Source organism: Xyrauchen texanus, chromosome 5, assembly GCF_025860055.1.
Source record: "Xyrauchen texanus isolate HMW12.3.18 chromosome 5, RBS_HiC_50CHRs, whole genome shotgun sequence".
In the NCBI taxonomy this organism is placed as follows: Eukaryota; Metazoa; Chordata; class Actinopteri; order Cypriniformes; family Catostomidae; genus Xyrauchen; species Xyrauchen texanus.
Genome location: NC_068280.1, coordinates 13,487,411 through 13,512,610, shown reverse-complemented (window position 1 = coordinate 13,512,610; position 25,200 = coordinate 13,487,411). Strand labels below are relative to the sequence as shown.

At 40.2% G+C, this 25,200-nt stretch overlaps 1 protein-coding gene across 1 annotated transcript; it reads right to left on the bottom strand.

The window, feature by feature from the left end:
- Window positions 1–2: 2 nt before the first annotated feature.
- Window positions 3–24,969, bottom strand: LOC127644333 (calmegin-like). The gene is made up of 15 exons (XM_052127468.1): window positions 24,736–24,969; window positions 22,232–22,405; window positions 20,537–20,610; window positions 14,723–14,781; window positions 14,433–14,574; window positions 14,261–14,342; window positions 12,866–13,058; window positions 11,745–11,934; window positions 11,347–11,460; window positions 10,460–10,616; window positions 8,637–8,852; window positions 8,411–8,527; window positions 6,445–6,547; window positions 6,202–6,308; window positions 3–1,090 (listed from the first exon to the last, which is right to left on the bottom strand). The coding sequence occupies exons 2-15, from the start codon at window positions 22,403–22,405 to the stop codon at window positions 1,010–1,012; spliced, it is 1,809 nt and encodes a 602-aa protein (XP_051983428.1). The 5' UTR covers window positions 24,736–24,969; the 3' UTR covers window positions 3–1,009.
- Window positions 24,970–25,200: the final 231 nt, after the last annotated feature.

The window sequence follows — 25,200 nt, the reverse complement described above, 5'->3', positions numbered from 1 at the left end:
AAGCGAGTAAACTCTCTTCCTGCTGAAGTCATGGCAACAGTGCACGCAGACATTTATAGTAAATATTTATTTCCAAGTGCAATGAACAGTTTGCAAACATGTAAACAAAAAGACTGTCCTCGTAAGGCTGAACACATGACCGAGAATAGCAGAAAAACAAAACTGTTCATCACTTAATAAAAAAAACAACCAAATCTGCTTTTAAAAAGCTCAATGGTTTCATGTCAGTCAGTCTGATGTCAAACAGGAATAAATGGAAGTGTTTTCAGTGTGCTTACAACTGGGCCCATGGCTACAGTGTTAAGTGATCTGTGTAATGACTTGTTTCAATGCCAAAAAAGAAATACTTATCCATATAATGCACTCCTCTGATATAGATGTTTTGTGAAGACAGTAACAGGTCTAACAAGCACAGCTTTTTCTCCACAGCCAGCTAACTGTGGTAATGACTCAGTAGAAAGCAATATTATAAAGTACTATGTCTAAATAAAATTTTATCATTTTTCAAACAAGTTAGAATCAATAAATACAATCAGCACAATTTGATCAATTTAAAAAGCTCATAACTTAGAACTCACAACTTAATAACTTAAAGAGCTGAAACATATTATAGAGGTGATCATAAACTAGTTCATCTTCCTAAAATATTCATTGTACATTTTCCTTCAGAGTACTTGGAATTACATTACTTACTAGTAGGGAAATACTGGGAAAATACTAACTGAATCCTTATCTAAAAAGAAAAATAAGAAAATAACTTAAAAAGGAAAATAAAACTCAGCAGGGTAAACTTTTGTATCTAAATCTGAACAATAACCAATAAGATCAAAGTGGAAGACTAAAATGTGGAGGCGAGGTTCAATCTGATGGGAGAATGACCTCTTCAGTAGAGCGACTAGGTTTGCCGATTTTTGCATGCTAAAGGGCATAAAGCCAAAATCATGCAGCTAAAGAGAGGCAGAGGAATAAGAGGGAAGAGAGAATGAGGGGAAAAACGAGGTGTGTTTGTTTAGTCCTTCCGTACTCTCCTCTTTCTCACAGCTTTACGTTTATTTCCTGTGCCCTGGGTTTCTTCATCAGCATCCTTCATCTGCAAAAGTTTAACAAAAAGATTAGTATGTTTTGCACTGTATTTACAAGGCATGTTATTTGACTTAAATTCATTGTCAAATGAAATGTCTGAATTATTTTATGAACCAAAAAGTGAAGTTTTAATGATTGATGATTCATATCTGTATTTACACGATATTTTTAACAGTAATGCGTTAATAGTGAATTAAATTAACACTTTAAGCTCTGAAGGTGTTTTAAAAGATTTCCAGTTTCAGTGGCATGCCCCAAATGAAATGCTTGAAACTCTACAAAACAAAAAAACCCAGAGGGTCAATTGTTTGGTATCATTTTAAAGAAAACTTTTCAATTATATTTAATGATATAAATTATGAGACACTCAGCTTAAAAATTTGTCTTATTAGACTGATTTTACATTATATACCTCAGGGTGTTAAGGTAGCTACAAAAAACTGCTTTTGTTTTGTTCCCAATCATGTCACCTGTAACTGAGTAAAAATTTGTGTTGATATGACAAAGCAATCAAAAGCTATAGCATTACAAAAATAATTTATCCTAGTGTCCAAAAACATCTCCAAGTGTACAAAAGCCTCTAAAAAAAAAAAAAAAGAGTACAAAAAAAAAACATAATAATTGTGCATAAGAACTAATTACGAATGCAACCACAACAATGACTAAATGTATGCTCTCTCTCCAAAGCATCCAGACATTAGTACCAAAATCTCATTCAGTTCCATTCTGTCATTTATAGAGGTGTAATGATCCATCGAACCAATAACCAACGATCCAATGTTATCGATACAACACGTAAATATCAATACAGATTTTTTTTTTAAGATGCACCTTTATTTTAATACTCTCATATCAGCCACATCTGTAAGCATTTCCGTCAGGCGATGAAACAACCTTATTACATTAATTTCACTTTATGAGTGCTAAATACACTTTACATTTTGGACAAGGATGTGCGCTGGGTCTGTGAGGCCAAATTGTACTCTGCTAACTGTGCGCGTGCGTCAACCGGGCTTCCCGTGAAACGAGAGCTCCAAACCAGTGACAGGATCAGTGCGTGTGCGTTAACCGGGCACTCCTCATGCGTGATTACTTCGGGCTTCCATCTATATCGTTGCGCATGCGACCCATTTGAAATTTGCATGAGAATTTTCTATTTAAAAGTACCATGGAGCAGTTCAACTATCATATGAAATGTCTTGACAATGCAGGCACTCTGAACAGCACTAATGAGGGAAAGATAAACATCTGCTCAGCATCCAGCATCAATTACAAGACTTAACACATCTACACATCAACACCCTTACTAACATTTATCACAGTTAGTAACAGAATGTTTCATTACAACTGTGAAAGTTGTAGCCAAGAAAACCGCAGATTGCACGGATAGTTGGAAACAAGTTATGGGTATGTAAGTACTTTGATTGGGATTATATTGAAAAATATGCTGTAATCAAACGAGTACTGATCACTTGTGTGTGACGTTATTTTTTTTAATATTATTATCTGTATATTTGTTTTCAACATCTGAAGTACCTTATTTTGTTGTGGATGTCCCAAATGTGGATTTTAAATTTGCACTTTTCAGAGAGCTCAATAACATTTTCAAATTATATTTTGGTTGCATTTGTGGGCAAAAACAGTGTAATTGATTGTGTAAAATAGGGACATAATATCGGAATATTGATCGCAGGGCCCTGAATCAAATCGAAATCGTATTGCAAAGTATCGGCAAATATTGCACCGCAGGCCAAGAGAATTGATATAAGATCGTATTGTGATGAAATGTCTGATTTACATCCCTAGTCATTTGAGCTATCATTGAGTCTGTGTTATGTACTTGGCACCATCTCATGGTGGCCATATGTAATTAGAGTGAATGATCCTCTCTGCCCATATTTGGATGACTTCCTCCTCTGGTTGCAGAGATCTGAATCCTAATATGATTGGTTAAGCATTACATGATGCTGGAAAACGTACAACATCATTTCCGATGGTGTCATCTGATCCAAGAAAAGCTAACGTGTTTTTAGTCAGATTTCACATTATGTGCTGTGTGCACATTGTTCTCCGTGTGGATTATCTAATGAGCTCTGCATCCAATTACATTGTGTGTTGGCTTGTTTTAATGAGAATTCCCTCCAAGTAATGGTATGTGACATTATATTGTTCTGTTTTTAGTTATTACGGTTTAAGTTATTAGCGAAAACGTAGCACATAAACAGCACCTGTTTACATGTAACATGTCTGCGAGTAAAACAAATTGGGTGATTGTATTCTACTCTTTGAGAGCTTACCAACAACAAATAACGTGGCTATTTAATCAGTTTGATGTTTTTACCGATTCCAATAATATTTACTGTGCAAAATTATCAAGATGGAACACTTCTGATATGTCTGCAAAATTCAAAGCACTTGTTTAGTTTTGGTCATAATGCCAACCGCATTGTAAAGTACAGCTTCAAAGATTTAAGATTTTGTGTTGGACAAGATTGTTTTTATTAATACTTTGATAATAATTTTTTTGCCCGATCTTAAATTCATACTAAACATAAATGTATTCATTGCCTAAATATACACTCACCTAAAGTATTATTAGGAACACCATACTAATACTGTGTTTGACACCCTTTCGCCTTCAGAACTGCCTTAATTCTACGTGGCATTGATTCAACAAGGTGCTGAAAGCATTCTTTAGAAATGTTGGCCCATATTGATAGGATAGCATCTTGCAGTTGATGGAGATTTGTGGGATGCACATCCAGGGCACGAAGCTCCCGTTCCACCACATCCCAAAGATGCTCTATTGGGTAGAGATCTGGTGACTGTGGGGGCCATTTTAGTACAGTGAACACATCGTCATGTTCAAGAAACCAATTTGAAATGATTCAAGCTTTGTGACATGGTGCATTATCCTGCTGGAAGTAGCCATCAGAGGATGGCTACATGGTGGCCATAAAGGGATGGACATGGTCAGAAACAATGCTCAGGTAGGCCGTGGCATTTAAACGATGCCCAATTGGCACTAAGGGGCCTAAAGTGTGCCAAGAAAACATCCCCCACACCATTACACCACCACCACCAGCCTGCACAGTGGTAACAAGACATGATGGATCCATGTTCTCATTCTGTTTACGCCAAATTCTGACTCTACCATCTGAATGTCTCAACAGAAATCGAGACTCATCAGACCAGGCAACATTTTTCCAGTCTTCAACTGTCCAATTTTGGTGAGCTCTTGCAAATTGTAGCCTCTTTTTCCTATTTGTAGTGGAGATGAGTGGTACCCGGTGGGGTCTTCTGGTGTTGTAGCCCATCCGCCTCAAGGTTGTGCATGTTGTGGCTTCACAAATGCTTTGCTGCATACCTCGGTTGTAACGAGTGGTTATTTCAGTCAAAGTTGCTCTTCTATCAGCTTGAATCAGTCGGCCCATTCTCCTCTGACCTCTAGCATCAACAAGGCATTTTCACCCACAGGACTGCCGCATACTGGATGTTTTTCCCTTTTCACACCATTCTTTGTAAACCCTAGAAATGGTTGTGCGTGAAAATCCCAGTAACTGAGCAGATTGTGAAATACTCAGACCGGCCCGTCTGGCACCAACAACCATGCCACGCTCAAAATTGCTTAAATCACCTTTCGTTCCCATTCTGACATTCAGTTTGGAGTTCAGGAGATTGTCTTGACCAGGACCACACCCTTAAATGCATTGAAGCAACTGCCATGTGATTGGTTGATTAGATAATTGCATTAATGAGAAATTGAACAGGTGTTCCTAATAATCCTTTAGGTGAGTGTATTAAAATAAACTGAAAATATATCAAGAGTAAAACAGAGCTATCAATACACATTTTTTTTATGTATTACGCTTTCCTTCCTTTTTAAATTTTGTATTTTTTTTTTAATGTTTGAAGAATACACAATATAAATGCTAAAATAATAAGAATTTCTCATACACCTCTCTATAAGAAACAAATTATCACAATTATCACAAACAAATTAACCTTCAAATAATTTGCTACATTCTCTGTGATCACTCTGATTTGCAGGACATGCAAAATAACTGAACAGAAAACGTCCTGAAAAATATGATGGGCTGCAATTGAAATTCCTCTATATTATGTAACAGCTTTACTTGTTTCTTTCCCTAGTCCAGAGACATATTTTTGCAGAGAAACATTTTTAAATAAATATGTATAAAAAATAATAAGTATTTACACTGAATTAACATTAATTTGTATAACAAGCGATAATCCTGCCCTGTCTCTTGAAGAAGCATTCGCAATATTTCGAAATACTCTCCCATCCGTAATTCAAAGAAGCAAACTCATGAAAGGTGAGAAAGTCATAGCAGGTTTTTCAGGGTTATATTTTCAGTTGATTTTTGTTGTATTTAAACATTTTTTAAGTGATTAAGCTAAGGCCATGTCTCATTTAAAAACGCAATAATTTCGCTATTTGGCCTTCCGTCCACACTGAGAAAGCGCTTTTGTCCAGCGAAAACTGAGCTTTTCGAAAACACTCTCTCAATAGGAAACATTTTAAAATGCTGTCTTCTCGTTGTAGTGTGGGCATATTTGTTGTCATGTGATGCAGTCAAGTGATCCATTCAACCAAAAACAATCAAGATGGTGGCCCATGATGTACTTGGTATTCACTTTGATAATGTTGTTAAATATGATTGTTACTTTGTGCAACCTTCACATTGCATTCCTTCAAATGTGACGTTAAGTTTACTCAGAATCGCTGGAACACGAGGACAGTTGCGTTTCAGACCGTACATGGAAATGACGCAGGGCAGTGCTTCTTAAGTTATTTTCACATGCACAGTAAGGGGATTTAAGCTTTTTGAACATTTCAGTGTGGACGAGCAACTTATGGGAAACGTTTGAAAATGGCAGTGTGGACGGTAAGCGCTTCGAAAACAAATTAAAGTGATTATAATAAGTACAATGTAGATCATTTTACCAAACAATTTGGGCAAATTAGTTTAAAAAAAGGTGACTTTAACCAAAAGGTGAATACTTTGCATCCCTGCTTTTGCAATCGTTTATGAAAAATCCTGAACATTCTTAGTCCAAACTAATATGTAATTTGGCAGTTTTCTCATCTCTTACTTCATCCTCTGAAGGCATGTCATTTGGTTTACTGGCCTCCTCCTCCTCTTCTTCCTCTGTATCTCCTCCAGCTTCTCCGTCCTCCATCTCATCCTCATTCTCCTCCCCTTGGAAAGAGAGAAACAAAGAGACATTCACAAAAAGAGGAAAATTGTAGATAACCAAGAATTCTAAATGTCAAAAGCACTACAAAGGAAATGGAAAACAATGAAAAACATATGGAAAGCAAATCATTTTACAAACCAGTAGCTTCAGGAGCTGCTTCTTCTTCATCCTTTCTTTTCTCCTCCTCTTGTTCTGCTTTGGGTTTGTCAGTTTTCTTGTATACATAGTCATCATCTGACTTCTGCAACACACACATATAAAACACACATTTCATATCTGATGATTTACCAGTACAACCTTACAGGGTAAGTCATCAACTGTCTGTTGTTGCTATGCTACCAATAATAAATCCTCTTTTAGAGGATTTTGTGCCTGCAAGCTAATCCTAAACTATAAAAAAAAAAGAGCTATCATGATAAACCAGATTGACCAACTGTAATGAGCTCAAAACAAGGCTAACTTTACTGAGATTTATGTGGATCTAACCATGCAGTGGATGCAAAATAAACACTGGATTTGAGCTTGAAGTTTCTCAGCTTGAGTCCACCTGTAGAAACATTGGTAAAGTGGTGCTTGCACAAACAAAACTAGCTGCAACAATGCAGATTATGATGTGGGTGCAATGCTATTGCTATGCTGTTGCTAGGACATATTCAATATAATTGCAATTTCAAGAAACCATATTTAGTGATGAATGCATGGAATTTCTTTTATAGTTTTAAAAAGCTAAAATGTGACTAAAATGATAAAAAAAACTAATGATAAAATTTGTTAAAATGTATATTTCTGTAATTTACTAAGTTAGAAAGTCCTCTATAAAATTAATAATTAGCTGAGAGAGAATTTCTTTCATATTGTTTGTAAACAAAATGGACATTATAACTGATATACATCTAACTTGGAACTGAATGCTTGTGAATCAGAACTGAATCATGATATCATGATGTATCGTGATATATCGTATCGAATCACAATATCATATCGTGAGGTGGCTGGTAATACCTAGCCCTAATTTAAAGTATATCAGTTATTGTCCTCTGGTGTTATTTTAGCAAAATACATCATATTTAAAGCATTGGAGCAATTCACCAATGATGATAAATAACCTTAAATTCAGTGTGACAGATTCACTCGTCAATACGTCATACACCGGTGTGTGATTAACCGCTAGAAATATTTCTATTAATAATATGAAACCATATTTTGAATAATTTTAATTAAATATGTTTGTCCTTATAACAATGGGATTACTTAATAGTTTTTTGGCATATATTTGTGATAAAATCGCATCACATGAGCCACTCACCATCTGTATGTGAAACTGCACTTTTCACAAACACATGAAGACACGCTGACCTATTATCATGTTGAACTCTTAATGGACACGTCGCAATTTTGTTCTACATATTTTCATGTTTTCTATGTATGTGCAGCCACATGACTTCTGGAAGATCCTTTATGCGTCCTAGATAAACTTGTGAAGGAATGTTTTCTACTGAGGTAAAAGACGTCAGAAGAGGTGAGTCGCAACATGTTTTAGTTGACGTTTTAATTGTCATTTGATTTGCTCACATTTGCATGCGCACACACCCTCCGCAAAAGAAGGGAGATCTCATAAGAGAACAGCATATATTTGAGAGTGAGCGTCCAGTTTTGTGCGAGAGCGAAGTAAATCTGCATGTGAGCAGAGAGATTTGCACTCGCCCAACCAGTACACATATGTGCTCTTGCATGACATTTAATAATTTTATAATGCAATATAGCTAAAATTCCAAGTTACTTTGAAAAAAAGTTTCCGCTAAATGAATACATGTGAAAATACAATGTAAGCTTGTACAGGTGATTCTTCACGATATCGGTTTCACTTACGACAGTAAAGGAGATCTCTCTATTGTGATGAAAATGGACTATGAAATAGAATAAATATAATGTACACAAAGCTCCATTTGATTCAAATAAAATACAGCAAAAGGGTGATACTTTTCCCCCATGCAATATTTAATGTCTGTCATGACAGCTGTATTCAGTGTATCATTTAATTCCAGAGCATTCAGACCTGCTATGTCAAGTGTTTCCCTTTGCATTAATTGGGGTCAGGCATTACCTTTGGCCAGCAGAAGAGCACAGCCAGTCCGACAGGCAGACCAACAGTAAGGATGTAAACCACCCACAGCCAGGGCCTCTCCTCTGCAGCCAGTGCCAACTGACTCAACACTCCAGGCTGAGATAAAAAGAGACTGTCTGAGTAAATGAATCAAACCAAAGCCTAGTGAACTACAATAGCCTGAGCAAAAATGCAATACAACTCTGTGTGAGAGACAGAGACAAACCTCATTGGCACTAGCCACCAGTTTTTTGAGTCCCCAGCTGTCTGCAGCCCAGCGGTCTGCCACCTCCTTCTCTGGAGTAATAATGAAATTGTCAAAGTAAATGTCCGAGGTCATAGACCATAGCTCCAGACCAACAGCTCTAAATGAAGGCATCCTAAACGGATGCAGATCCTCAAAGTAGTCAGGGTTTGGGATCTTCTTTGGACTCCACACACCCTGTGAACAAATAGAAACAAAGCCACTGAATATAATAGTGCAAGCTTAACCCCATGGGACCCACACATGCGCAGACTTAGTATTTTTGGCTTCGCTACACGCAACTCAGTTCAGGAGACTCTGTGCTGTCAGTAAAGGGTTAAACCTTCAAAAGACATGTGACAAAACAACATGGTATCGACCACAGCAGCATTTGTCTTTGGGAGAAATGCCAACAAAACAACATCTGGTAAGAATTCTAATTAAGTTTTTACATTGAAACCTGTTTGAGTCATACGAATAGAGTCCTAGTTTCATTAGATATACCCTTTTTAAAATTTGAATAATTTGTCACGAAATGCTACGCTGTTAATCACAATTTACACTAATGTGTACTTCAGTGGAATTTTTCCTTGGAAACTCTATATTTACAGTGCATTATCATCACATTGCGAATCAGTGGGTTGATCCAAAAGCTGAAAAATTTAACTTTCAGAGGCTTTTGCATTTCGAACTGTTCTGAGACCAGTGCAGATAGACAGCACACTGGAGATTAAATCATTCACTAAATAGGGAGCAAATGGATTGGTAGTGGCATAGTGGGCTAATGCACATAACTGGTAAGCAGAAGGTTCCGGTTTGATCCCCACAGCCAATACCATTGTGTCCTTGAGCAAGGCACTTAACTCCACGTTGCTCTGGGGGGGATTGTCCCCATAATAAATGCACTGTAAATCGTTTATGATAAAAGCGCCAAATAAATAAAATCCGAACGAAATTTCAGTTTAATCAGATTACATAGATTCAGAATTTATAATGTATAAACTTGGTTGGCAGTGACTGGATGATGCTGGCCAGCCATTACTTTGAATCAGAAGTATTATGCTAATTTCTTATGCAACTGGGACTGATATTTTATTTATATCCTATCTCTTCTTCAATACATTACATCACCTGCTCATAACTGTATATTTGTATATAAAATACCTGAACAACATTAATGCTTGTTTTTTTTTTATCTGTTATTTGTTTTATGCCACTCTATGTACAAATTCCTTGTGTGTGTGTGTGTGTGTAAGCATACTTGGCAATAAAGATCATTCTGATGTCTGTAACATCTCAAAAACATGAATAACCAACACAAAAAAAAAAAAATTCTAAAGGGAGAAACAAAATGTATTTTGTTGTTGATGTCAAAGGCTGTGCATCCCATCAAATTCTCTGTGTAAATTCACCTGTCACTTAGGTAGGAGCTAACCAAATAAGGTTGATGCCAACATGGACAGTTTAAGTATCATACCCTCATCCTTGAAAACCATGAACAAATCTCACAAACGAATCTATGGTAAAATAAAATATAACCCAGACTACATTTAATACAGGTTGCGGGGTTTGGTTCGGTGTTGGATCGCCACTTAATGTCCAGTGTGAAATCTGGGTCCTGAATCAAAACTAGTTAAACGTAAAGGACCATGAAGACAAAAGGAAAGGTTGTAAGGTGTAAACTGAAAATTAGGATAAAATTGTTTCAGACTATTATAGCACAGATACAGAAAGAATTTTGACATTTGCATGAACTGAATAAAATATGTGTCTCAATGACATTTTAACACTTCAGATGTCAGCACCTGGTAGTTGGTGTTGTCTATGAGAGGAGCTTTCCATTTGCCCTTATACTGAGGATTATTGACCATGGGTTGCTTCCATTCACCACAGCCAGGAGCAGTTGTACATGCTGGGTTTGGCACCTGAGCAGCCTCCCATTCTCCATCCATTTCCTCATCCCTAACAGAGAGAAAGAGAGAGAAAACATTAATGTCAGGGTGTTATAAAAGGAATAAATAAATCCAGATACAATTACATCGTAGTGTATTACATAGATTTAAAACTATGTGTATAACAGATGATTGTCTGCCACTTGTATCAATAGTGGTCTGTCTCTCAGAAGAAATGCAGACAAAGGGACGCTAGGATGCTTTCTCAATAGAGGCATCACACATTGCCTTTTCAATGTAAGATATGCTGTAAACAAAAAAAAGGACAAACTGGACTTGACTTTGAGTTGAGGTAAAATCCACATAATTATCATGGACCTCAGAGTTCACATTAACATGGTTAATCTGTGTACTCCAGACCAGCCAGTCAGTCCAGAAGAGTGACTGTTTTGTGCAGACTGGAACTCAGTGTTTAATGACAAAACAAACAAAAGCTGCTTGTTTATTCTCTCTTCCATTAATGACTGGTACAAGATATTAACTACTATTTCCAGCCACTAAAAGTCTCTAGCTTTGTTTGAATCTGTACATAGTGAATAGGTGAGTTGCTCTTGTTTTGTATTCTAAATGCTGCCCCTCTAGTATGTGGATTTGTGAACATTGCCACTGAAGTCATATGCTGTTGAATATTCAGAGTGGCAAATAAAGTGATTCTGATTATAATCTCAATTCAAACTGTGAAGCTCCTCGTTGAGCACTAACACAAGGCACTGAATTAAAGAAAACACTTCTGTTCTCACCAGTCATCAGGCTTTACTGCAGTGGGATCAGACACAAATTCTGGCTCATCGTCTAGCCACCCCTCAGGCTTGATTGCATCAGGATCAGGCAACTTAGCTGGAGCATCCTCATCCCTGGATAGAGAGACAGAGAGATGTAGGGGAAAAAAGAGGGGCTCCCCCTACCACTGTCATAGCGACAGCACACAAATGTACATTTCATTCTCCATATCTGTGACTGTCACTAAAATGACTCAGCATATAGGCAGGATTCTTACTATGTACTTGCTAGCAATTCTAGGAAATTGAATAGAGATAGTTGTCACAACAATGAACTGTTCTCTGTATATAATGTACTCTATCTACATCCCAAAAATGTTCTTTGCATTTTGACCTTCCTCAATGTTCTTAGGCCTTACCAGTCTTCAGGTTTGACTGCTTCTGGGTCAGGGATTTTGGCTCTCTCATCCCAGTCCTCTGGCTTGGAGTCTTTTGGATCATCTATCTCTTTAGGAGGGTTCACAGGTGGAATGACGTCTGTCAACAGACTTCCCCTGCTTACACTGGACTGGTCTACAAAGATCTCATAGCTATTGTCTGGATTTAACACTTAGAAAGGGAAGAACATGTAAAAATCATCACTAATGAATCACTTACCATTTATTCATTCAATACAAATCATTACATGTGGGCAAAATATATTTCAACTGTAAAATTTAAACATCAGGCTTTAAATTTATGTGTCACTTTTAATGTAATAATATAGAAACATTAAGGTAAAAAAATGCCTGCAATTATTTTAACTTTTCACCAAATTAATATAAATTAATTAAAGGAATAGATTGTCCAAAAATTTCAATTCTCTAATCATCCTCATGCCATCCCACGTGTATGACTTTCTTTCTTCTTCAGAACACAAATGAAGATTTTTAGAAGAATTTAGAAGAAATTCAGCTCTGTAAGTCCATACAATGCAAGTAAATGGTGGATAGAACTTTGAAAGTCAAAGTTTGAATCCATAAGACTTCAGTGGTTAAATCCATATCTTCAGAAATTATATGATTGAATTTTGGGTGAGAAACAGCTCAATATTTAAGTCCCACTTACTAAAAATCTCCACTTTCTTCCTCTTTTTTTGTTTGGAGATTTGCATTCTTAATGCATATTGCCACCTACTGGGCAGGGAGGAGAATTATGGTAAAAAGGACTTAAATATTGATTTGTTTTTCACCCACATTTATCATATCTCTTCTGAAAATATGGATTTAACCACTGGAGTCTTATGGATTACTTTTATGCTGCCTTTATATGCTTTGTGGAGCTTGACATTTCTGGTCACCATTCAGAAGAAATATTCTTCTAAACATCTTTGTTCGTTTTCAGCAGAAAAAAGTAAGTCATACACATATGTGATGGAATGAGGGTCAGTAAATGATGAGAGAATTCTAATGTTTGTGTGAACTATCCCTTTAAATTATATCTGGGACATCAGTTCTCATGTACGACGTAGGAAGGATACAACACATTTCATAGCACCCACCAAGTGTGTAAAGGTGAGTCTTCTTATCGGTGTAAATCTTCTTCAGATCGACATCAGGTCGCTTTGCATGTTTTTCTTCCATATCTCCATTATGGGGGCTTTTATGTCTGAAGATGAAGTGCAGTTTGTAGTCCTCTCCACATTTGTCTGGCCCAAACATGATGCTGTAGGGTGTCCGGTCATGAAACTGCTTCTGTGAGTCAAAAGACGCATGCATACATATACATATAACATGTTTTTCTTTACAAGAGCATTTTACTGATCTTAAATCATCTTATCCTTTAAAATCAGCATCTTACTACTTCAGTTTATGTGAAAGCAGTATTTTTATGCACTTTGCACTTTACAGGACAGAGATCTATTTAAAGGGATAGTTCACCCAAAAATAAAAATTCTCTTATCATTTACATACTTTCATGACATCCCAGATATCCGCTCCCATCACGTACATTAATCAACTCTTATGTCTGTTACCAAGCAACCATCGACGCAAACGGCTGTGGTGAAGTAAACATTAGATAGGTGTTAACGTAGAAACAAAATCAAAGGACTTATAATTTCATGGCTGCAGAAATAATAGTTTGATAAGTACATTATCATATTTCATAGGAGTCTGTAATTATTTATTAGTGTTTTGTTGTCAAAGTGCAGCACATCATCTGAGTCTTCCAAAAGCATTTCCACCTTCAAACATCGCTGCTCTTCATTTTGTATCACTAATAAATGTAACGTGATTCTCGGACAGTGCTATAGTTATGATACACAGTATTGTACTGTAACTGATACCGTTGGTTTTCAAATAAGTTTTTAGTTAGGACGCCAGTGGGGTTGTCCTAAAGTTAGGACACGTTTTTAAGATTTTTTGCAAGTTAGGATACTTCTGTATTCATCTGTTCCTATCTGTAGTTAAGATAATGCACTTAGGAAATTTTACATTAAAAATTAATTTTGTCCTAATTTAAATTGCCATGGTTACCAAACAGATAAGATTCTAAATCTTATATTTAAGTCCTTTTTACTATAAATTCACATTCATGTGAAAGTGGAGATTTACAATAAAAGGATTAAAATATTGACCTGTTTCTCAGTCACACCTATCATGTCACTTCTGAAGACATGGATTTAACCACTGGAGTCTTATAGATTCTTTTTATGCTGATTTTATTTTATTTTTGGACCTTCAAAGTTCTGATCATCATTCAATTGCATTATATGGACCTACAGTGCTGAAATATTCTTCTTAGAATCTGTTCTGCAGGTAAAAAATTCATACACATCTGGTATGGTATATGGAGTAAATGATGAGAGAATTTTCATTTTTGGGTGAACTATCCGTTTAAGAGATGTTCTACAGTGGGCGTTGCCATATGTCTGTCAAGCAGTCAATAAACATACCAGGTCCAAATCCTCTGAATCTGACAGTAGCTTGATGTAAGCTCCTCCACAGTCAATTCCATTTTGGAAATTTACCTCATACCTGCAAAGATCAAGATTTGATAGAATGTAAAGGCTTTATTTTTCAAGTGGCAAGTCATCATAGGTATCTGTAACTAAAGAAACCACTCACTGGACAATGAGGGGCTTGTCCTTAAAGACAAAGGGTCGGTTAAGCAGAGCCGCTATGGCATGGTGCTTAGCACGAGATTTAAGCACCAAGCCCAGATCACCAGGCACCTTGTTTTCCTTCAGGGGCTCAATCTCCCATTTACCTACCGACATGAGATAAATTCTAATTAAAAAAGGTTATACATTATTTAAATATATTATTGATTAAATTACAAATCGGCACAAACAAAGATAAAGCTACACTAAATATCGACAACTCTTTCAGCATGAAAGCCATGCTGGAAAACTAACCATCATATTTTGCAATATCTTCATCAGCATCCTCCTTAATTGTTTTAGACACCTGCCAGCTGCACAAAATAATAAGCATGAAAAATCAATCCAACAAAGAAAAAACAAGCATTGCATCATGACTTTTACTTGACTGACAAATATAGGCAAATATGGAATAAACAATCCTTGACAAATGCATGGCACCCATTATAGTGGACAGATCTATAAAACCATTTTTAACCATTAAGGGTGTGATATTGTGTTTTAACAAATTATATCTTGAGCCTTTGATGCATGATTTAAAAAAATCACAAAAGAAAACGTCTAGGTTATGGATGTAACCTCCATTCCCTGATGGAGGGAACGAGACGTTGTGTCGGAGAAGCGACACTAGGGGTCCAATTTAAATCACGCCATGCGATGAGCCGTGTACGTGATCTGCTGACACATGAGCGGGCAGGTGTTTTTAACGTGCCAAACGACCGGCTGTATCAGACTGCACGTACCCTTCCCCAATGCCCCAAAAAAGTTGTCGGAGTCCTTCTGGTTACCCTAGACAGGGGAACAAGACGACACTTGCCAACCTGGGAGCCTGGCCGGGCCTTTTTTCTCTCTATGTTTCTCACATAGGGCAATAGACGGCCGGGGCCCTTACATGCATCGAGGGAAGGGGGTCTTACCCAATTTCCTATTCTTTCAGGGGGAAAAGACCCTGCGGAGACCACACCTACCCGGCGGAGAGGTAAAGTGGTGAATACATCACATGTGTTTTTTGACGACACGTGGGAGTGGCAAGGTGGTAGATCCAGCCTCAGCGAGGGGGAGTTGCTACAACATGGCGACCGGAGGGCAGCCGGAACTGCCTAAGGAAAACGCGGGTCTGCTTCGTAAGGGGACCGTATCGCGGAGAATACACACAGGGGGAGTCCGAGTAGGGGTCCTCACCCTGTGGAGCACCCATTCCAGTACAGGGTAGATTGAGTACCCGCAGTGGATTGGGTCGGCAAGTTCCTCCGCTGAACTGCGGACCCATGAGAGCTAGGGAGGAATCGACCAGTGATTCGAGAAGTGGAATCTCCTGGGAAAAAAAGACGCACAATTTTACCTCAACTGAGAGAAATGGCGCTATATGCAAGCGATTCACCCGGCCAGCCCATCAGCGTGTTACCGAGTTCTACTGGCTCGGACCTGAGAAAAATCGGGATGAAACTGACTCAACCCTGAGATTGTAATATCTCGTAAAGGTGTTGCCCAAACCGCTGCTCTACAAATGTCTGCCAGGGAGGAACCCCTGGCCAGTGCCCACGAGGACACAACACTCCTTGCTGAGTGAGCTCGGACCCGAAGGGGGGGGGGGGGCACGGCCTGGGTGTGATAGGCCAATGAAATGCCGTCTACTACCCAGTGGGAAAGCCTCTGTTTGGAGACAGCGTTTCCTTATCGCTGTCCCCCAAAACATACAAAGAGCTGCTCAGAACGTCTAAATCTCTGCGTGCGGTCCAGATAGGTGCGCAAAGCACGTACCGGACACAGCAACGAAGGGGCTGGGTCTGCCTCCTCCCGGGGAAAGCGCTTGCAGGTTCACTACCTGGTCTCTGAAGGGTGTGGTATGAACCTTGGGCACGTAGCCCGGTCGCGGTCTTAGGATCACATGAGTGTCTGCCGGACCAAACTCCAGGCAACTGTCGCTGACAGAGAACGCTTGCAGGTCCCCGACCCTCTTGATGGAAGTGAGCGCGATCAGCAGGGCAGTCTTAAGAGAGAGGGCCCTGAGTCCAACTGATTCTAGCGGCTCGAAGGGAGGTCTCTGGAGGCCCGCGAGGACTACCGAGAGATCCCAGGAGAGAAAAAGGCTTGGCCGGGAGGGATTTAACCTCTGGGCGCCTCTTAGGAACCTGATGATTAAGTCATGCTTACCAAGGGACTTGCCGTCTACTGCGTTGTGGTGAGCCATGATAGCAGCGACATACACCTTTAGGGTGGAAGGTGACAGCCTCCCTTCCACCCTCTCTTGCAGGAATAAGAGCACTGACCTAACTGCGCACCTCTGTGGGTCTTCAGCCTGGGAAGAACACCAATCTGCGAACAAGCGCCACTTCAGGGCGTAGAGCTGCCTGGTAGAAGGGGCTCTGGCTTGGTTGATCGTGTCTATGACGGTAGGTGGTCCAAGAACCAGGCCCGGGTGGGCCAATAGGGAGCCACTAGTGTGACTTGTTCCTCGTCCTCCCTGACCTTGCACAGCACCTGTGCAAGAAGGCTCACTGGGGGGAATGCGTACTTGCATAGCCCCGCGGGCCAGCTGTGTGCCAGTGCGTCTGCCCCAAGGGGAGCCTCTGTTCGGGCATACCGGAGCGGGCAGTGGGAGGTCTCTCGGGAGGCAAACAGGTCTACGTGGGCTCTGCCGAATCGTTCCCAAATCAGCTGGACCGACTGGGGGTGAAGCCTCCACTCTCCGCTGGGCAAGCGTTGTCGTGACAGTGCGTCCGCTATCACATTGAGTTTGCCGGGGATGTGAGTGGCACGCAGCGACCTGAGTGGAAGGTCTGACTCCAAAGGAGGAGACGACGGGTGAGTCGTGACATGTGGCGGGAGCGTATGCCGCTATGGCGATTTAGGTACGCTACTCGCAGTGGTGCTGTCTGACCTGATTAGGACATGTTTGTCTCGAATTAATGGGAGAAACTTCCGCAGGGCAAAGAAAACAGTCATCAACTCTAGGCAATTGATATGCCAGCGCAGCGGGGCCCCTCTCCAAAGGCCTGCAGCTGCGTGCCCTTTGCACAAGGCGCCCCAACCCAATCTGGAGGCATCGGTAGTGACCAGGACGCGTTGGGACACCTGCTGCAGGGGCACACCTGCCCGTAGAAAGCAGAGGTCTGTCCAGGGTTTGAGTGTTTTGCGGCAGGCGGGGGTGATTGTCACACAGTGCGTGCCGCGGCGCCATGCTCATCTCGGGACTCGAGTCTGAAGCCAGTGCTGAAGCGGTCTCAAATGCATCAACCCCAGCGGCGTGGCTGCGGCGGAGGATGCTATATGCCCCAGGAGCCTCTGGAAGAGTTTTAGAGGGACCGTTGTGCCCGGCTTGAATTTGGCGAGGCATCTCAGCACCAACTGCGCAAGCTTGTTGGTGAGACATGCGGACATTGAGACTGAGTCTAACTCCATGCCGAGAAAGGAGCTTGCTCTTTTCTCGGTTGACCTGAAGCTCCAAGCGGCTGAGGTGTTTGAACACCTGGTCTCTGTGAGCGCATAGTAAATCTCTGGAGTGGGCCAGTATGAGCCAGACGTCGAGGTAATTGTGTATGCAGATGCAGGCTTCTCGGCAAGAGCTGCCTCTATAACTTTCGTGAAGACGCGAGGGGACAGAGACATGCCGACTTTGTCGAACGCGAGCCATAGGAAGGGTCGGTGTCGTGTCAGAATTTAGACATGGAAGTACGCGTCCTTCAGGTCTACCGCTGTGAACCAATCTAGGTGATGGACGCATGTTAAGATACACTTGTGCATGAGCATTTTGAACGGGAGTTTGAGCAGAGCTCGGTTGAAAACTTGCAGGTCCAAGATCGGTCGTAAGCCGCAGCCTTTCTTAGGTACAATGAAGTAATGGCTGTAGAAACCCTTCTTCATTTCGGTTGGAGGGACAGGCTCTATCGCGTCTTTGAGTAAAAGGGTAGCGATATCCGTGCACAGGAAATTGGCATGTTCGCCGTGTACTGCGGTAAAGCGGATGCCCTCGAAGGGAGGTGAGGGCCTGGCAAACTGAATTGCGTAACCGAGTCGGATGGTCCGGGCCAGCCAGCGTGACGGGTTGGGAAGTGAGAGCCACGCATCCAATCTCCGTGCTAGGGGCACCAAGGGGACGAGTATTTTTGAGGTATCCGGCGGGGCGGAGCAGCGGGGCGGCGCAGGTAGTACGCCGTTGGGAGGCAAGGATGCGTCCCGAGGCTCTGGTGCTGAGAAAAAATTCGAAGCACTTACCTTGCTCCGCCCACCCAGCAGGGGGTGGGTTAGTGACTGAGGAGGAGGTCTTGTAATGGCGTCCTCTGGACTCGTCAGAACCGGTCGGCCAGGGGACAGTCGTAGGGCTGAAGGCGGATCTGGGACCGCATCCAGCATGCCGGGACTGTTGAGATCTAGTGGCAGAATGCCGTGAGAACGGCATTTGCGGGCCAGATGACCCAGAGACAAAGGAAATAGCTCTTTTATTGAGAATTTGGGTACCGCTGCCCCGGTTAAGGGGAGCGGCAAATGAAATAAATTCAAAAGAAGATTCTCCTCCCGGCCCTCCACCGGGGGACGGAGTGGTCTTACCATCTCCGGAGCTAACGTCTTGGGCTCTGGGTCGTCCGTCTCATGGCCCATGACGGCAGGCTTGCGGCAGGGCAGGATATGAGAGATCGCCTCCGTATGTTTCTTCACCGCGGAGAACTGCTGGGTAAAGTCCTTGACGGTGTCGCCGAAGAGGCCGAACTGGGAGACTGGGGCATCGAGAAAGCGAACCTTGTCGGTCTCACGCATCTCGACCAAGTTCAGCCACATGTATCGTTCCTGGACCACGAGGGTGGCCATCGCCTGCCCGAGTGACTGCGCTGTGAACTTCGTGGCTCTAAGGGCAAGTTCGGTCACTGAGCGCAGTTCCTGCAGCACTTCGGGATCAGGGCTACCCACGTACAATTATTTAAACGCCTTGGCCTTGTGGACTTGCAGGAGGGCCATGGTGTGCAGGGCGGAAGCGGCATGTCCGGCCGTGAGCGGCGCCCGGACCCCAGGAACAAGTCATCCAGCCGTGATGGCTGTGGGGAGGACGGGAGGGGTTCCAGTCCAAGCCCACGCTGGCGGCGGCCCGGGAATGCATGTCGGATATCTGAGCGTCAGCCTCAGATTGGGCGTGCTGGCCTGAAAGTGAGCCACGACTGCAACATTGTCATGTTCATGCCCTCGCAGTGAGAGCATGAACCATCCACAAATGCAGCCTCAGTGTGATTGCTAGCCAGACACACGAGACAACACCTGTGGCCGTCTGAAGAGGAGAGCACCCTACCGCATCCAGGAACTACACAGGGGTGGAAGGGTATCTTTATAAAGATGCGTCCTAAAAAGAACGTTAAACACTGCTGTGTATTTTGCTCTTTTAGAGAAAATCACTCTTTTAGAGGAAATCACTCTTTTAAATAACTCTCTAGAGTTTGGGTTTCTGCACGGTCAAAGAGCCCAGGGGCAATCCAGGAGAAATCGCCACTGTAATGCGCCCTCAGTCCAACAGCATGCCGAGCATCAGAGGAATACAGGAACAGGTGTGTTTTCACACGAACAGCATGCACAACCATTGGCTCCGAAGAAATTTTCTGAATGAGCTCTAGTATTTCCTCGCCTTTATACCCGTATGTCCAGGGACGGGGTATGCAAATACTGGCTGCCAACTTCTCATTGGCCTTTTTTCATAGATCAGAGGTATATTCGGTGCTCAAGAGAGACCCCTAGTGTCGCTTCTCTGACACAACGTCGAAGAGAGCGACAGACGGGGAAACATATTCACAACCGCTTCCCCAAAATCACTGAGATGAAAGCAACAGATCTGTCCAAGCAACAGAAGATTGCTGTAAATTTTCCAGAGCAAATTATTTATTTATTTTTATTCTTATTTTAATCTCTTCTATGTAAAGCACTTTGAATTACCATTGTGTATGAAATGTGCTATATAAATAAACTTGCCTTGCCTTGCCTAAATTTTCTAGAGGTATATACCGTTTTAGGAATACCTTTTTTCTTTGTGAATTATTAATTCTGCATCAAAGGTTTGAGAGACAATTTGTGCTATAACAGTTCACTAACCTGCTCAAAGAACCATCATCAAATGTCTCAGTGAAGAAGACGTCTCCTGTTGGAACTGGAGTCTTGTATGATACCTGTCAATTTGAAATATAACAGATATTTACAGTTAACACGAATGTTGTGCAAAACTGCAGGGTACAAGCCATTTTGTGTAAATATTTATCAGTGTCTAGTAGGGCTGTCAAGTGGGCAGAGAAACTAAGTTCGAATTTTTACCTTAAATATTTTCTAAATTAGAATAATATTCAAATTTTAAAAACAGCAGATTTTTTTAAATTGACGTTGTTTCCTTGGTCCACAAAAGGGCACATTAAATACATAAACCATTCAACACCATTCTATTAATGCAAATAACATTCCTGGCTGTTAAAAAAAATTGCATTCCATTTTTAACTAATGTGCATAAAATGAATAAATAAATAAAAGGTTTTATCTGGCCCATATTTTCTAATGTTAAGTCAACACAAAAATTGGAGGGGGGTAAAGCTTCAATTGACAGTCCACATGGTGTTGCACTTGAACTGATGCCACAGTATACAACCTCTGACTCAAGCTTCATAATAACAGCAAAATAGCACATTGGTTTTTATCCACTACAGTGTATGTAGAGTAGCAATATAGCAATGGTATTCGGCTGAACTCTGTGGTGAAGTGGCTCAAACTATGATCCCAGGCCAGGGGCTGTTCAAACAGATGGAACACATCAGACTAGAACCGAACATGAGAATCTCGAGACACATGTTTCCAAGTTGAACATCTTTCCAGACAAAGCGTTTAAAAAGCTCACTGAGAGAGTAAGGCGCAATGGCAAAGTACCTCCACCAACTGTAAGGGGCTGTTCACACCGAATGCTTTTCCAGCCATCCATTTGTTTTTCTATGTAAATGTACACTAGACGAATGTCTTTTGTTTCAGTTTGTTTTGTTATTCAGCATCTCATCCAGGAGTGCTGTTCTTTAGATTCTGTGTCTAATTAAAAATACATTTAAAAAGCATCTTGGGACACCTGCTTTCTGTTAAACTGTATGTGTCTGGTCTTTCTGAAGTCATCGTCATTGCATGACACAAATCCAAAATTCGAATACACAGTTTTACAGGGTTCGTACAGATGCTTCAATGTAAAATCAAAGACTTTTCAAGCACTTTTTTAATTTGTTTTCAAGGACTATGCTTGAGATGTCATTAAAACAAATTCTTTATTTTTTATTTTAAATACAAATATTTTAACCATTCAGTTCATTTATTTTTTTTAAACACCACGTATTACAAGTACAACATATCTCAATATGCATCTTTAACTATATCTTCTCACAGTAACAATTCTTGGTTCATTCATGACGAAATTGATGCGCAATTGTAGTGTGGTGTTTTTCTGTAAATAAATAAATTAATTTCATTTATTAAATGATTTAAGCAACGTATTTTAAGTCACAGAAAGTTAATCAACTCTTGTTAAAAAAAATTCTATTTTCAGGGGTTTTCCAGGACTTCAATTTGAAAAAGCCAAATTCAAGTACTTCAAGCACCTTGTAAGAACACTGGTTTTAGCATTCGAATGTGAATTTTTTTTCTTAAATTCGACGAATATTCGGAATTCAAATTTAATTTGACAGCCCTAATGTCTAGTTACACATTATTTAATATTCAGTATTTCTTGTTCACTTTAACTTATCTTTGCAATTAGAGGTGTCTGACCTGAAAAGACACATTGGCATCTGCTTCAGTGTTCTCGCTGCTGTCCGTCTCCATGTCCACATCTCCATCCTCCACTTGAGCCTCTTCTTCACCCACCAGCTCTTCCTCCTGGGCCCATGTTACCATGGAGATGGACAGTAACAAGAGACACGTCCAGCCCCACCGCAACTTCATCTACAAATATTCAGTAAATAAAACACTGTCATTAAAACGTCTCAATGAAAAATCTTTGTCATTCTTTATTCGGAGGAGCTTCTGATCCAAACTGCAGTAAAGATTCAGACTTCGATTGGCTATAAATCTGCTATGCTCTGTCGTAGACATGTATATAATGTTGCATGTGATTCTTCATGAGTTGTGAATTCGGATGTCATCATCCTCCGGTCAGCAATCGGTCATTTACATTTTTCGACTCTTCGTATTCTTATCCAAACAGCTTCAAAAGTTGAACACCTAGAAGTCTGAAACCACTCTCATCTTGACCAGTCTGAATTTTTTCACAGCAGTTTGTTTTTCTGTCAACCCTTTTTATGTCCATGAGTCAGGAAGGTGAAAATAAGCGCTCTTCACCTTTTAACGGATATTTCCAGTAAACACGCAATCTGGGTTCATGCGATTGATTGTGTTTTACTGCTCTACCCCCATTGCTTTGTGTAATAATTACAATATAGGCTGTCAATGGATAAAGCCATCAGAGGAATCAGCTCATAATTCTAAAAACTGACAACCTAGATGGGTCAATAGTAGGCTTAAAAAGACCTTCATGATTTGTAAATATTTTCACAGGTCAGTTTTGGTCATTTTAATTTTTTTTGAGATCTTGAGTCAACAGTTTACCTGAGAAATCAGTGTTAAATGCTTTTAGGGGACACATTCTGCAAACACATGAAAACATTTGTTTCAGACATACTGGATTTGAGAAAACCTTAACAGATCTATTTGACTCATTTTGATGGCGTTATGCACATTTGCATTGTGAAGTATGAATAAAATAAGCCATAAAACCAATAAACTCCTTATAATTCTCCAAAATGGCCATCTAGATGGGCCACACTACACTTATTTAGACCATCCTGATTTGAGAATTATTTCACAGTACAGTTTTTGTCATTTAACCGGTTTTTGAGTTCTTGAAACACATGATAATTATGATGGAAAAACACTAGTTTTACACAAACCTGGATTTGTAAAAAGTTTCAGACATTGATTTGACTGATATCGATGATATGTGAACTAGCTAGTCATTTTATTTAACCCCAGTGTTTGGGTCATTTTTGACCCATTTTGATTTCTCTAATAAAATGGTTTCATTCACCTCAGTGGGCCAAGGCTTGGTTACTTTTCTTTCATTTGCCATCTGAACTCACAAAAAACACTGGACTGGATTTGATGAGTTTAGCCCTAACACTCGTGGTGTTCCGGGTCATTTTTGAACCGCCATAGGAAATGAAAGAGAAAGACTAACAAATGGGACAATTATAATACTAAGCCTATAACACTGATTTCTCAGGTAAACTGTTGACTCAAGAACTCAAAAAAGGTTTAAATGACAAAAACTGATCTGTGAAAAATTTTACAAATCATGAAGGTCTTTTAAAGCCAACTATTAGTTGTCAGTTTTTAGAATTATGAGCTGATTCCTCTGATGGCTTTATCCAATGACAGCCTATATTGTAATTATTACACAAAGAAAAGGGGGCAGAGCAGTAAAACACAATCAATCGCAATCAAACGTGATTGTGAAAGGTGTCACAAATCAGACTCTATCTAATACAAGTGAATTTGCATGAACCCCAGATTGCGTGTTTACTGGAAATAGCCGTTAAAGGTGAAGAGCGCCTATTTTCACCTTCCCGACTCATGGACATAAAAAGGGTTGACAGGAAAACAAACTGCTGTGAAAAAATTCACAAAACAGACTGGTCAAGATGAGAGTGGTTTCAGACTTCTAGGTGTTCAACATTTGAAGCTATTTGGATAAGAAAATGAATAGTACAAAAATTGAAATGACCGATTGCTGACCGGAGGATGATGACATCCGAATTCACAACTCGTGAAGAATCACATTCAACATTATTTAAATGACTACGACAGAGCATAGCAGATTTATAGCCAATCGAAGTCTGAATTTCAAACAGCAAACTATCTTTACCGAGGGTCTGATCCCATGACACTTTGACCCCGATATTAATAGACACATCTGCGATCAGAAGAGAACATTTATAACGATTTAAGATCATATATTGTAAAACTTTATGTGCTTTTAACAATCGTTTTTCGTTGGGTGGACATATTTAGTAAATAGCAACATCAGCAACCCGAACAACCGATACAAATATAAATAAGTTGCAGGAAATCTCTTTAAAGTATCTAAATTTATTTTCTTTTCAATTTAATCATAATTACTTCTCAGTGAATTGCTTTGTAAATATAGTAGGAGATTTTTCTAATTTGTGTTATTGTGTTATAACAATATAATAACGTCCTCTGGCTAGCTGCAGTACCGTTAGCTGGATGATGATGAAGATGATGATGATGTGTCCGTCTGCGTAATTAACAGTTATAGAGTTGGACAGAAAAAGGCTTGCTTTCTTCGCTCCACTCCTATATTTGAAGAAATATTTGCAATGTGTCGGTTAACTGTAGCTTACACAAATTGGTTTGTCAGCCAGTGTTTCGGCGCGAAGAGAGCACTATGAATGAAAGCGATAGCGACTGTTATCAAGAGGGCAGGATGCCGCTGACAACCGCCCCTCTACGATAAAAAAACCACTTCCGCATCACGCGTCAAAATAAAAGCCCCATTTACTATCAAGTCGCTGCTCTATATCATAGATACAGATGGCCCTTTAAATGCCACTGACATCTGCCCCTGTGTAATAAAACGAATTTGTTAACTATTCTATATTTCTCTATCATGTTGAATAATATAATTTAATATAACATTAAAGTTATTGTTATCCGAATAA